The sequence below is a fragment of the Populus nigra genome, chromosome 14 (assembly GCF_951802175.1).
Source record: "Populus nigra chromosome 14, ddPopNigr1.1, whole genome shotgun sequence".
NCBI lineage: Eukaryota > Viridiplantae > Streptophyta > Magnoliopsida > Malpighiales > Salicaceae > Populus > Populus nigra.
Genome location: NC_084865.1, coordinates 12,512,631 through 12,525,276, shown reverse-complemented (window position 1 = coordinate 12,525,276; position 12,646 = coordinate 12,512,631). Strand labels below are relative to the sequence as shown.

Here is a 12,646-nt window from a genome sequence, read left to right as displayed (position 1 = left end):
CTATGTGGATTAGGAACTGATCTACCATGTTGGAGTTGGATTGAATGGAAATTAAGTCACTAATCTTAACAATTGACAACAGAAACACCAGAGCTGGATGAGACAATATCATGGTCATGGAGCTGGTTTACTAACTATCTAATTCAAACTGGTTTTCTGGCAGCGCAGGTGCTACTACGTACGAGAAGGGGAAAAAAACTAAGTGGATCATGCTTACAAGCCATAGGCTAGATATATAGATTTACCTAAAAGTTTCTGGTAAGGCAATTAGGACAAAGAAAAGGGCTGCAACTTGCAAGGGATTTGGTGTAAAATAGAGACCTCCTTGAAGTGGTACTGGTACTGTGGGGACAAAAATGGAGGAAGAAGAGAGATAGATGCCTTTTGCGTTTTATGATTGGCATCGACTCGTTGTCCAAATGTCTTTGGAAAGTTCGCTTTTGCTGTCCCAATTGTGGGATTCTACACCTTCTCTATAGCCCGAAACGAATGCATCCCTCTTCCATTTCCCCACAGCTATGGTCACTCCAGTCCAATTCGAGGCGCTGCCTTGTTAGTCCCTTTTCACTCGTGATATATAGATGTATGTGTTTATCGGTGTCTCAGATCAAGAAGAATTGGTTCTGGTACACATTTTTGGTTTGGAACCATGTTTGGCATTTCTGCACCTCACCTTTGCATCAGTACTGCCAACGTATGCATGTCTCTATTGATTGTAATACTTGTGGTCCTTCACCTCTGTGGCAAACCAAGATGTTAAAGGCTGGCGTTCCTGGTTAGTTCGTGCTGCAATGTTGAATTGAAATGACTGTGTTCCTATTTGAACTTCAAATTTCAAATTAAACATAGAATACAATTTGTGTTCTTAAGGCACACAGTGCTGTTCTTAGGCATGAACGAGACATGCCGTAACTATCAAATTCATCAGGTTGTTGAGTAGCACCTCACACTCTGAAAACTCCATGGTTGGACTCCTAGTTTTGAAAGAACATGATTGTTAATGAAGATTTATGCACTTAGGGTTATTGCTAAGCAAATCTTTGTGCTTTAAAGAAACTAAAAATACACAGTAGAATGGCACAAGAAGTCAAGAACATGGACTCATGCTACACTTCAAATCCATTGTTTTGGAACTTTGCAAGCTTCTTTGAACTTCATACAGTTTATTATACCAACTTCTAAATTGTCTTCTATGATAATTTCAATTGAACATTGTGCACGATTACTGAGAATTGCAGGAAATTGGAACCTGCTTCAATTTTGTTGCCTACTGAGCATCTTTTTTTTTTCAAAACATAACTGAATTTGCTGCCTTGAATTGAAAATCAATTTCATTTTTTCACTAGAGATCACAAACATGTCAGAACCCTACGGGATCTTAGCATTGTTTAACCATCCATTTGGTGTTTTTTTTACCAGGCTTCAATCAAGAGTGAGTGGACAATTAAAAAAAAAACGATATTTTCTTGATCTAAAAATCATGTAGACACATGGGTATCTAGCCTAATCTTGTGCTTATAAACAGTCAAATTTTCAAGAAAAATCTGAGCACCATGGAACTCTGTGTTAGATTATTAATTACAATGGGGGATGTTGTTTTTTGCGATTCACAATTAAAGAACATAATTAATGCAACTAATAATTTCATAAATCTATGAAGTATGTCTGTCAGATTCCTTAAAAAACTCATACTCTGCTCAAAATTTGAACAAATATACATTTTTTTTTCTTGATGTACTTGAATTTCTGTTATTGAGAAAGAATCCAATCTGACTTGTTTAAGATAATCATAATAAGATAAAATAGAAGTTTCATTTGTTTATTTATTGGAACTGGAAAATTTCTAACTTCTTCCAACACAGAGAACTTAAACTAACAGATGTGTCCAAACTAATCCTGACTTGAGCTTGATCCCCAAGAGAAGAATCACCTACAAGCAAGTATGATATAAAAACCATGGATTCTTCTGCTGTATTGGTTGAATCCAAGGTTATATTTGTCCAATCTTGTCGCCTACAATTCTGAAGATTAAATCCAACAACTCACGCACTACATTACTTGCTTGGTGGAAAGCAGTACCTTTTCTTGCAAGACTGGAGGAAGGAGCAGGGTGACAGGTTTGTCTTTTACTCAAAATTAGAGTATTTTCAAGCTAGGGTTATATATATATATATATATATATATAAATATATATATATATATAATGAGACTAGGAAAAATTATTTTTTCATTGAGAATTTAGGTTGGTGATTATGGTAAGTAGTTTCTGAGTCATGTCCTATGTGACAATGGCTCAGATTTTTAGTGTTCTAGGCAATGCTATAGACTCTATGGGATTTTCTACAATCTCAAGAGAAAAGTTTCCAATTAAAAAATGTTTGTAGAAAGTTTTCAAGGAACAACCTCTCCATCTCTGCCTCTCTCCACTCCCTCTTTCTTTTCCTAGTTGCAGTGAGAAGATAAACTTTTTTTTTGTCAGTAGGTGAGTATCACGACAAAAAAGAGAGGCCTGACCACCGTACTACACACACTCAGGTCACCTTTTCTTTTGTATCGATATTGGAAAAGGTCAAGCCCCATTACCATATTTTACTAGAGGATTCTGTGACAAAAACGAGTCTCTTGGATACTGAAGGACAATATGAGCTATGAGGTATCTGCCTTTAGCCTCATTTCTACAAAAAGAGATTTAAGACAAAGAGAAAACCCCACAAAACCTCAATTACTTTCAAGCATCCAATGTCTCCTTTATCCCTCACCTTTCATCCCTTTTGAGGCGAGCCTGCTTTTGTTGCTTGTAGGCTAAAACTCTTTTAGCAACTTACATTTGGACTTAACCCCTTTCTTGATTGGTGCTCAATATAGCTGTTATATTTGGATGGACTCACTTGAGCAACTTTCGTGTTGTTTTGGGATATTTCTTCTCCATGGATTTATGTTTCTTGAGCATAAAAATAACAAATTGGTAGATAGAAGAGCAAAATAACCTCTTGGTTTTTCATCTAATACCTGGAAGGCATCGGTTCCATGGGTTCCGTGAAGAACCTGGCATTACTATTAACACACAAGTGCAATAAAAAAAAGGGGGGGCCCTTGTCAAGAGAATGAGAAAACTAAGTGCAGAAATCAAATCAATGTTAACATTGTGTTGCAAGAAATTGAAGCTTTTTGACTTTAGAAACTCTATGTCAAGAAAAAGAACAAAACATCTTAGCTTGTAAAGTGAAAATTTGGTAAGCTGGTCCATCGATTCTGTGATTTGGCAAACCCCAATTATTACACAAGCAAACAAGATCGATTAGCTATTAGATAACCCTGTAACATCGTATTTCATTACATGAACATATTTGCCACCCATCTACCTATATGGTTCAAGGTTTCTTGACATTGCTAGATCGACAAAGCCCATGTCACTTCTCGGATGTTATTTTCCTTGTATTTAGACACCTCCTTGTTCTGGGGGAGACAGCACCATTGGAGCATTCTCCTGTCTATTCTTGTTCTTCAAAATCCAAATAAGCCTGGAAGACAGAAACAGCAAATGAATGCACAATTTGCAGTGTTCTGCGTTTAAGGGATGTAAAGTTGCCCCATGAAAACTGATCAAAGGATATATACTTCAATTAAAACAAGGAAAAAAAACGTACATATCCGTTCAAAAGAAAGCATGCTAGCTAGGTATTTACAAACCCAATACATACATTAGAGTATAGGATACTGTGTGTAGATAAACAGTATAGGACAAGATTGGAGGGACGGCCACCCACTCCCACTTGCTTACCACCAAGAGAAGAGAATGTGGGAACTGGACTTTGTTGACCTTTCTCACTTAACAGTCATAGCCACTATTATCTTCCCCTGCTCTCTCTCTTTGGATCTCCCTTTCTCTATGAAAGAATATTGTTCACTTTTCGACACCTTTGACATTTGAAGGTGCATGGGTCTACTCTTTACTATAGCATCGACACGAGCTGGTTTACATCTTTTGATGCAAAAAGACTCTTAATTTGTAAAAGTAAACTGATTTATAGACTAAAGTGATGTTGTAACACTTTATGCAACTGTGTTTTTATTAAATTTTATTTTTTATTTAAAATTTTATTTTTATGTTTTGTGATTGTTTTAATGTTATAAATAATTTTTTAAAAATAAAAATATTATTTTAATATATTAAAAAAAATATTTTGAAAAATAATTACGGAAAAGTCACATACCCCTTAAATTATTTTAGAATTGTTGGTTCTACTTCACTTCTACAAAAACATAAAATATAAATATATATTAAAGATGTAGATTGAAGTAATTAGTAATTTTCTAGCAAAAACAACTATTATTTAAATATTGTTTTTCAAGTTTATTAATTTTTTATTCTTCATGGCCCAAATAAAAATAAATTATGAATAAAAAATTTGTACTTAATCTTTATAAAAAAAAAAGGGAGAAAAAAGTTTTGAAAAAAAGAAGTAAAATAAGAATTTTAGAAAAACTAGAACTTTTTTTAAATAATTAAAATCTCGTAGAATTGTCTCTATGTATATGTATATATATAAACAATTTTAATGTCAGTTTTTATTTTTATTTTTTAAAAAAAAAACATCCTTATGAAAGAACACTACTCCAACTCTTCAAAAAGACACAACTCTATTACTTCAACAAGCACAACTTTTCTTTTACCCTCTCAAAGGTGAAGGTTCAGTGGTCAAAAGCACAAAGGTCTTATCTTTGTGAACTATTTCGGGCTCCCTATGTTCAGACACTGCGACAGCTGCTAATGATCACTTTGTGGGTACTTCCTGGAACCTCTGGTCAGCTACATTACATGAAGACAGGTTCTGTTTTTGAAGTCTAATTAGACCTCAGTGGTCTGTGAAGTGCGAACTCATTTGGACTGGTGGCTCTGGTTTCTCTGATTCATCATTTGTTTAAAGATCTTATCTTGGGTACTTGCTTGTTCGGTTCTTGAAGTTTAATGGTAACTGTCTTTACCTTTGTTTTCATGTTTCTTTTTTCTTTGTTTATGGGAAATGATGTTTCTTTTACTGAGTTACTGTTGTTTGGGGTGTGTTTTCTCTCAGTTTTGAAGGAGGTGAAGATAGTAAAATGTATGGACTGAGAGTGACTACTAGACACAAGCGTTCAAAGAGGTAGCTATTCATTCATTCTTTTTGTTAGTTTGCAATTATTGTGCTCATTACTAATTTCAATTTATCGTTATGCTACTTGATGAGTTTCTTTAACTGGAATGGCTTCTGCGGTGGGCTTCATGAGTAAAATGGAAATTTGGGGCATCATCACAGCTGCTCAATATTGTTCTTTACAAGTAAAAACAATGAGACTACAATTGTATGAAATCCCATAAAGTCTTTGGTTTTATTCTCTAGCTATTTTCCAAGCAGAAAAGACCACGAAGTTTTTGTGGTCCAGATGAAATTTTTGAGCTTCAAGAAAGAGGAATTGTGGGAGAGCTTTTTCTAAATCATCTAAAAGAAGAGTTTGAAGATGGGGTTTTAGGGATGGAATCCTGTGTGTTCCCAGCTTAGAATTTGAGAGTTTTCTTTCTGATTTTTTTATTCAATTTCTCCCAAGCTCTTTCCCTTATAAAGTTAGTAATTAATGAGTAATAGATGTGTTGAATGTAACTGAAAATTGTTTAAAGATGGGTCTTGGGAAAATTATTGCTAGGTAGACCTTTGGTAGGAGGTAACTGTTGGTATCTCTGACCATCTTCTCCTTTCCCCTTTAAAAGAAAACAAAATCCAGAAAATATGTTGCAGGAGCTGTGCACATTATATAAAGGCAGCCAAGAACTATATTGGAGGCTTTTTGATTCTTTTTTTCTTCTCCAATATATATCTACTTCCATCTTGATGTTTGCTATTTGTGCTGTGGCAGCTTGCCAGATAAGAAAAGAGTTGAGGAAGATGGCTTAGATAGTTCCTTTGAAGCATCAGGCCGCATAAAGCTAGTAAGATTACTCTTTTTTTTTTTTTCAATTTTGCTTAAAGAAAAAAGAAAAGAAAAGAAAAAAGTAGCTCACTATCTTATTTATTCTTACAGTAAGCCCTTCTTCTCCATGTTGTACAAAGACCTTAAGCATAAAGCCAACCTAAACTCATCTGTAAATTGACTTATTTTTCTTTTAAATATAATCAAGGTTGTTTCCTCCCCGTCAAATTATTTGTTTATTTTCTTATGGTGGGCCAATGGGACGAAGAATTAGCTTAATACATTTGAGTCAAATTTCACTTATGGTCCCAACTGTATTAATGCAGTTGAATGGAATAAAATATTCTAGTGTTTTATTATATATAAAATTAACAAAAAAAGTTAAGTTGATTTGGTAGCTTTTCCCAGAACATTAGTTGATTAGGTGAATCCTCCTGGGGCATAATTCAAGAAGCAATTGCTAAGTATATGATTTTTTGGATACAATCTGATTGCAGAATATGGGGCAATTGAAAAACTCTGCCAAATCCAAGAAGAAACAATCTCCTAAGACTGAAGTGCAAAATTCTTTAAAGCAAGAGGTATGCAACTGTCTTCTTCACTTTTCAAACCATATCTTATGCTGGTCTTTCTTGCTCTGAGTTAAATATTATATGAACGTGTTTATGCAGATTCTACAGCTTGAGAAAAGATTACAAGATCAATTTCAGGTCCGTCGTGCTCTGGAAAGTGCTATGGGTTACAAAACTTCTTCCCATGATAGTACGACTGAGCTGTCAATGCCTAAGGTAAATTCTTGCCATAATGATTTTATGGAAATAGAAATAGTTTATCGGGCATGTCACTGTCATTCAGTGTGAGTATCCAGAACTGGGGCTTCTCCACAGAACTTGTAACCATGTCATCTGTTGAGTTGCTGAAATCTTATCATTACTTTGGGAAACTCTGCTGATAATTTGTAATTGCAATTTTTTGCACTGGTTTATGTAACTTATATGTAAAATGGAATTATAATGCCAGAGATAACTGTTAGGCTCAAATTTTTGACTTACCACTTCTTGTGTTTTCTGTAACTCCAGCCAGCCACAGAATTAATTAAAGAAATTGCGGTACTGGAGTTGGAAGTTGTACATCTGGAACAATATCTTCTCTCCTTGTACCGGAAGGCATTTGATCAGCAAACATACTTGGTTTCTCCATCTAAACAGGATCCAAGTCTAAAAACCCCTGTCACAACCCCAAGACGAAGGTTGTTTGATGTTTCCAGGCCTGAGACATCAAAGAAGGAAACTTCAGCAACTCAAACTGCTTGTCAGTCACGTGACAATAAATGGAAGGAAACCAATGTTATTGGAGGAGAAGAGAAACTATTAGATTCTGGAGTTCATCGCTGTCACTCTTCATTGTCACAACGCTCTGCATTTTCAAATAGAACCTCTCCTCCAGAAGAATTTCTTGGTAGGGCTGTACGTGCTTGCCATTCCCAGCCATTGTCCATGATGGAGGTAATTTTGAGTGCTAGCACACAAATCATTAGTCTTTGTGGTGTTTTTTTTTTGTTTGGTTCTCTGCACAAGGTGTTTAATTGACTATTTGTGTGCCGAAACAAAATGCTTGGAAATCATGTGTTTCCATTGACTTCCTTCTTTCTTCTTCTTTCTTGGAGATGGGGAAGAACTCTGTAATTGGCTATCCATTTCCAAGTGCAACAATAATAGAAAAGTAACAGTAGGGTGATCAATTTCTTCACATGACAAATCTGTCAGCCTTGAGTTGATTAGAAATTTTGTGCCTTTTATGCAGTATGCGCAGAGTGCTTCAAACATTATCAGTTTGGCTGAGCATCTTGGTACTAGTATTTATGACCATGTTCCAGAGACACCTAACAAGCTTTCAGAGGATATGATAAAGTGCATGTCAGCTATATATTGCAAACTTTCAGATCCACCTTTGACGCATAATGGCCTTTCATCTCCCAATTCATCTTTATCATCAATGAGTGCATTTTCCCCGCGAGAACAATGTGATATGTGGAGTCCAGGATTTAGGAATAACTCATCCTTTGATGTGCGATTGGATAACCCTTTCCTTGTTGAAGGCCTGAAAGAGTTCAGTGGACCATACAGTACAATGATTGAAGTGCCATGGATTTATAGAGATAGTCAAAAGTTAGGAGATGTTGAAAACTTGCTACAAAATTTCAGGTTAGTTGTTCTGCCCTTTAATTACTACCAGAAAACGTGTTAATAATGTATGTATCAAGTAAACAGCAAGTATTTCTGTTCTCTAGAGATTTTTAATATACTCATTAGGTTCTGCTGCAGATCACTTATATGTCGATTGGAAGAAGTCGATCCTAGGAAGCTCAAACATGAGGAAAGACTAGCTTTCTGGATCAATATACACAATGCACTAGTGATGCATGTAATGGCTCTTTTCCATAGAAATACTTGCTTAAAGAGCTAATTCCATATTTTTTCTATCTTTGACATGAGTTTCTAATCTTCACCGCTTTCTAATAGGCATTTCTGGCATATGGGATTCCACAAAACAATGTTAAGAGGCTCTTTCTACTTTTGAGGGTATGGAAAACTCTTTTGCGTTTCCTTTTATGGAAGAGGTTTTGTGAAAAATATACTTGTGCTTACACTATTGCTCTATGCAGGCTGCATATAATGTTGGGGGTCATACATTTAGTGCAGACACGATACAGAGTTCTATCCTTGGATGCCGGATGTCTCGTCCTGGACAGGTGAATCTTGAGAGATCATATTGAAATTAAGAAACCGGTCATTGAGATTATTATTAATATCTTGTCCAAGGGTTTTGGTGTTTTCGGTCATCAATTTTTCATGCCTTAAGTTGATATCCATGCAGGATTTGGCATCTAGAGTTAAACCATTTATCATGAAAGGTCTTCTCAAATAGACAGGGGCACTTGTTTTTGTTTCATCAAAAGAAAACATGCATGCTCTTACAAAAAGAAATACGATAATATATCTATTTCCAATAAGCATATTTGTGCTTAAAATAGTTCTTGTGGGATAAAGCAATGCGCTTGATTTGCTGTCAGTTACATAGCAAAATTCTTCTGATTCTGTGGTCCTGACAAAGCTTGTCCCTAATTGCAGTGGATTCGATTTTTACTTTCATCGAAGTTCAAATTCAAGACTGTAGAAGAACGGCAAGCATATGCAATTAACCATCCAGAACCTCTTTTGCACTTTGCACTCTGTTCTGGAAGCCATTCTGATCCCGCGGTACTTCATTTTCCTTTTACCAGTTACAAAATTTTCAAAACATGAGTAGCACTCACAACTCACAAGTAAGACACGGTGCAGCATGAGCATGGCTTGCATATAGTTTGTAACAGGTAAAACTAACGAGGAATAACCAGACCAAAAATAAATGCTTATATCTCCATTTGAGTGGAAGTTTTTCTGATCGGTCTATCCACTTAGCCTGCGCAATGTCTTTTCATGGCACTCTGTCATAAAGAACTCCATTTGTTGATAATCACCATGCATTAGTTTCCAAAAGACCTATTTCCACTTTGACTGATGTAAAAAGTATATTAAGAAATGTCGGTCTCAGCAACAAAAACTAAACATGGGTTTCTCTCTTCTTCGTAGACCTGGTTTTTGTGAAGTTTGGTCACATTTTCTGTCTAGTCTATCTTTTTCTAATGGAACTTGTACAAATATTTTTGCCAGGTTCGTGTCTACACTCCAAAAAGAGTAATTCACGAGCTTGAAGCTGCGAAGGAAGAGTATATCCGAGCTACCTTTGGTGTCCGCAAGGGCCAGAAAGTCCTACTTCCGAAGATCATGGAATCCTATGCAAAGGATTCAGGTTTATGTCCAGCGGGTCTTCTTGAAATGATCCAACAAACTTTGCCTGAATCTGTAAGGAAGTGTCTTAAGAAATGTCAGCTAGGAAAGCCTCGTAAGACTATTGAATGGATTCCGCATAATTTTACTTTTCGATACCTGATATCTAAAGAGCTTGTAAAGTGATCACTTACGTGTGTTAAGTGTTTCTGGCACTCGATCTCATTCGCTTAGTTCTTAAGGTTTTTATATTTTGAGATTTTGAAATTTTTTCCTTGTACAGACTAGGAGATGAACCGGAAATGGAGGAGGATAGAACAATGCTATATTTTGTTTTGTATAACGTACACTCCATCTGCTTGTTCCAGTAGTGGAAGCTTTCATGATTTCTGTGATGTTTGGAAAGGAAATGAAAATGTGCATTGAATATTATACATGTACCTACTGCGTTTTACTTGAGATACATGTGGAGTACAATTCATTAATTTAGTTATTATATGGTTCATTATGAGTGCAAAATCTTGTATGGACCATTGACACAAACCAATCCAATGAAGAAAGCGGCAAGAATCAGTTGTCTGAGTACTGACGATGCGGCCTCTGTACATCACATACACAGGTTGGCATTCTCACATCTAGAAGTGTGCGGCTGCTGCACTCCAGTCAATATATTTTAGTCATGACTGCTGCTAGCATTTCTCATTGAATGAAACGCCGTCATGTGAGACTCTACTCTTTGCTCAAGAGATCCCTAGCACGCTTGTTTACACCAGAAACTGAACCTTTTGTAGAGCATTGTCCCATTCCAGGCAAGACCATCGTCTCTCACCTTGAGAACTGAAAAAGATCCTACGAGCTTGATGGTGGTATAGAAGTGGTTCTGGTTATGGCTATAGCTATGGTTGTGGTTGTGACTGTACTAATGCTTCGAAAGGGAACTTCTACAAAACAAGAAAAGCAGCAGCAGTAATTAATGCTATTCATCCAAGTATGCATGCCAAATAATATCAATTACTTGATGGCTAATTTGTGTCATGTGGATCCATGGCACAATTGTTAATAGATATTTTGGGATAAATAGAATTACTCCTATGGGGTTGGTGAACATGTGATGGGCAGTCTCAGCTCAATTATTAAAACCTTTCAGGGTAGATACCGATTCAATTATTGCAGGGTGGTTCTGTTCACAGCGAGGCAGTACAGCTCGCCTATGTTCACAATTGTCAGTGAAGATCATCTATAGAACAAGCATCTGGAAGCAGTATAATCACCCTTTCCATTAGATCTATGCTTTTGGAAAGATCATTTTGGCGAAAACCAAATGCAAAGCCTTGAAATTTTGTAGCACGACTCTTAGGCCATCAAAAGACCTGCACTAAGATTGAGACAATTGTGCTTATAAACTTGTATGCGTGCAAGTTCATTCTTTGCTAAAAGCGAGAGAAAAGACAAGGAAATCTGCACGTCCACTACTCACTAAACATAAGTGCTGAGATCTTCATTTAAAAGAACACTTACACAATACAGAACTTGAACAAACACAGATGACTAGAGATTTATTTAAGTAGCTACATCTTGTCTAATATGGGGTTTCCCCTATAATATTCCCAGGTGGGTCATAATAACATATAGTTAAGCTAGCTTGCTCCTTCACACATGTTGCTTGTGCACACCCCAACTCCAGAGATTTCCTCCACACCACCTGTGTGTAAACACCACAACTATGATTTGGCGCACAGGAATTGCCAGTGTGGTTATAGTAATTCTTCTCTTGCACCCAATTATCAACAGCCATACGTGGAGTCACAGCCATGCCACTAGACCATAACTGATTTCCACCATACTTACTGTCGCTCAAGTTTGCAAATTGGCAACCCATTTTGTTCCTTTGGTATCTGACTATTCTGCTTGTGGCATTGGCTAGCATTTCGCTCCACTTGAGAGGGCCAACACCGACTGCTGCTCTTGCTTGGTTGTGAGATTGTAGGAACTCATTAGCTACATTTGGTAATGGTATTGGGGTTGTTGTGACTTGGGTGGGGTTGTGGCTTGATGCAGGAGCCGCACCATGGGCTGAGCTGTGGCATAAAGCTAGAACCAGAACAAGAAGGAAGGAGTAGTAAGCCATTTTTAGCTAGATTTTGACAAGGTCATGCGATCTCGAGCTTGACGATCCAATTTATTAATAGATTTGCTCGTGTGGATGGGCTATGCTTAGGTGAAATGACTAGTTTGGCCTTCGCACGAGCACCCTCACTTTTAAGGATGACGAAAGAAAATTAGATTTTTATGTTTTATTTAATGGTTTTTGAATATATATATATATATAAAACTCGGTGGGCATGGAGAGGGAATGATCAGACAATGCCCACCAAAATGGGGTTGGAGATCATGGCTTGTTACATTGTTTATTGACCGGTGGACATGCTTCTTCTTCTTTTCTTTTTTTTTTTTTTAATTTAAATATTGATGTTCGAATTAACTTGTATGTACCTGATTAATTTTACGAGTCCTGAAATTAACGACTATGTAAACTTCCAGTAACAATCATATTATCAACCACATGACTCAAACCTGAGATCACAGGAAAAACAAACTCAAACCTGAAATTACAGGAAAAACAAATCTTTTAATCTCAACATCTTACCACTAGGTCACCTACTAGATGGTTAACCTGTGTACATGCTAACACAGTAAGATGTGGTCAATGTTTGGTGATGTGAAATTATTTTTTTTAAGGTATAGTCTTTTTAATATATATATATATATATATATATATATATTATTAGTTTTCTTATACATTCCATAAAAAAAAACTCAAACACACATCTATCCTAAACACATTTAATGGAAACATGGTGTTTCTATCC

General features: G+C 36.3%; 2 protein-coding genes and 1 long non-coding RNA gene across 7 annotated transcripts; 1 reads left to right on the top strand and 2 right to left on the bottom strand.

The window, feature by feature from the left end:
* Positions 1 to 3,273: 3,273 nt before the first annotated feature.
* LOC133672581 (uncharacterized) lies at positions 3,274 to 3,994 on the bottom strand. The gene is made up of 2 exons (XR_009834867.1): positions 3,702 to 3,994; positions 3,274 to 3,521 (listed from the first exon to the last, which is right to left on the bottom strand). It is a non-coding gene; the product is annotated as an uncharacterized LOC133672581 (long non-coding RNA).
* Positions 3,995 to 4,619: 625 nt separating this feature from the next.
* LOC133672368 (uncharacterized) lies at positions 4,620 to 10,216 on the top strand. 5 transcript variants are annotated; one of them, XM_062092761.1, is made up of 12 exons: positions 4,620 to 4,972; positions 5,076 to 5,144; positions 5,893 to 5,965; positions 6,444 to 6,527; positions 6,618 to 6,734; positions 7,026 to 7,451; positions 7,750 to 8,150; positions 8,259 to 8,370; positions 8,469 to 8,528; positions 8,612 to 8,698; positions 9,078 to 9,206; positions 9,660 to 10,216. In XM_062092761.1, exons 2-12 carry the CDS (start codon positions 5,101 to 5,103, stop codon positions 9,960 to 9,962), a joined length of 1,836 nt encoding a protein of 611 aa, XP_061948745.1. In that variant the 5' UTR covers positions 4,620 to 4,972; positions 5,076 to 5,100; the 3' UTR covers positions 9,963 to 10,216. The 5 variants fall into 5 exon arrangements, with proteins under 5 accessions (XP_061948745.1, XP_061948743.1, XP_061948744.1 ...); XM_062092759.1 differs by lacking the exons at positions 4,620 to 4,972; positions 5,076 to 5,144 and adding an exon at positions 5,185 to 5,343; XM_062092760.1 differs by lacking the exons at positions 4,620 to 4,972; positions 5,076 to 5,144 and adding an exon at positions 5,189 to 5,343 and having other exon boundaries at positions 8,271 to 8,370.
* A 1,037-nt stretch (positions 10,217 to 11,253) lies between these two features.
* On the bottom strand, positions 11,254 to 11,952 carry LOC133672938 (STS14 protein-like). Its single transcript, XM_062093511.1, has one exon. It carries the CDS (start codon positions 11,902 to 11,904, stop codon positions 11,356 to 11,358), a length of 549 nt encoding a protein of 182 aa, XP_061949495.1. The 5' UTR covers positions 11,905 to 11,952; the 3' UTR covers positions 11,254 to 11,355.
* Positions 11,953 to 12,646: the final 694 nt, after the last annotated feature.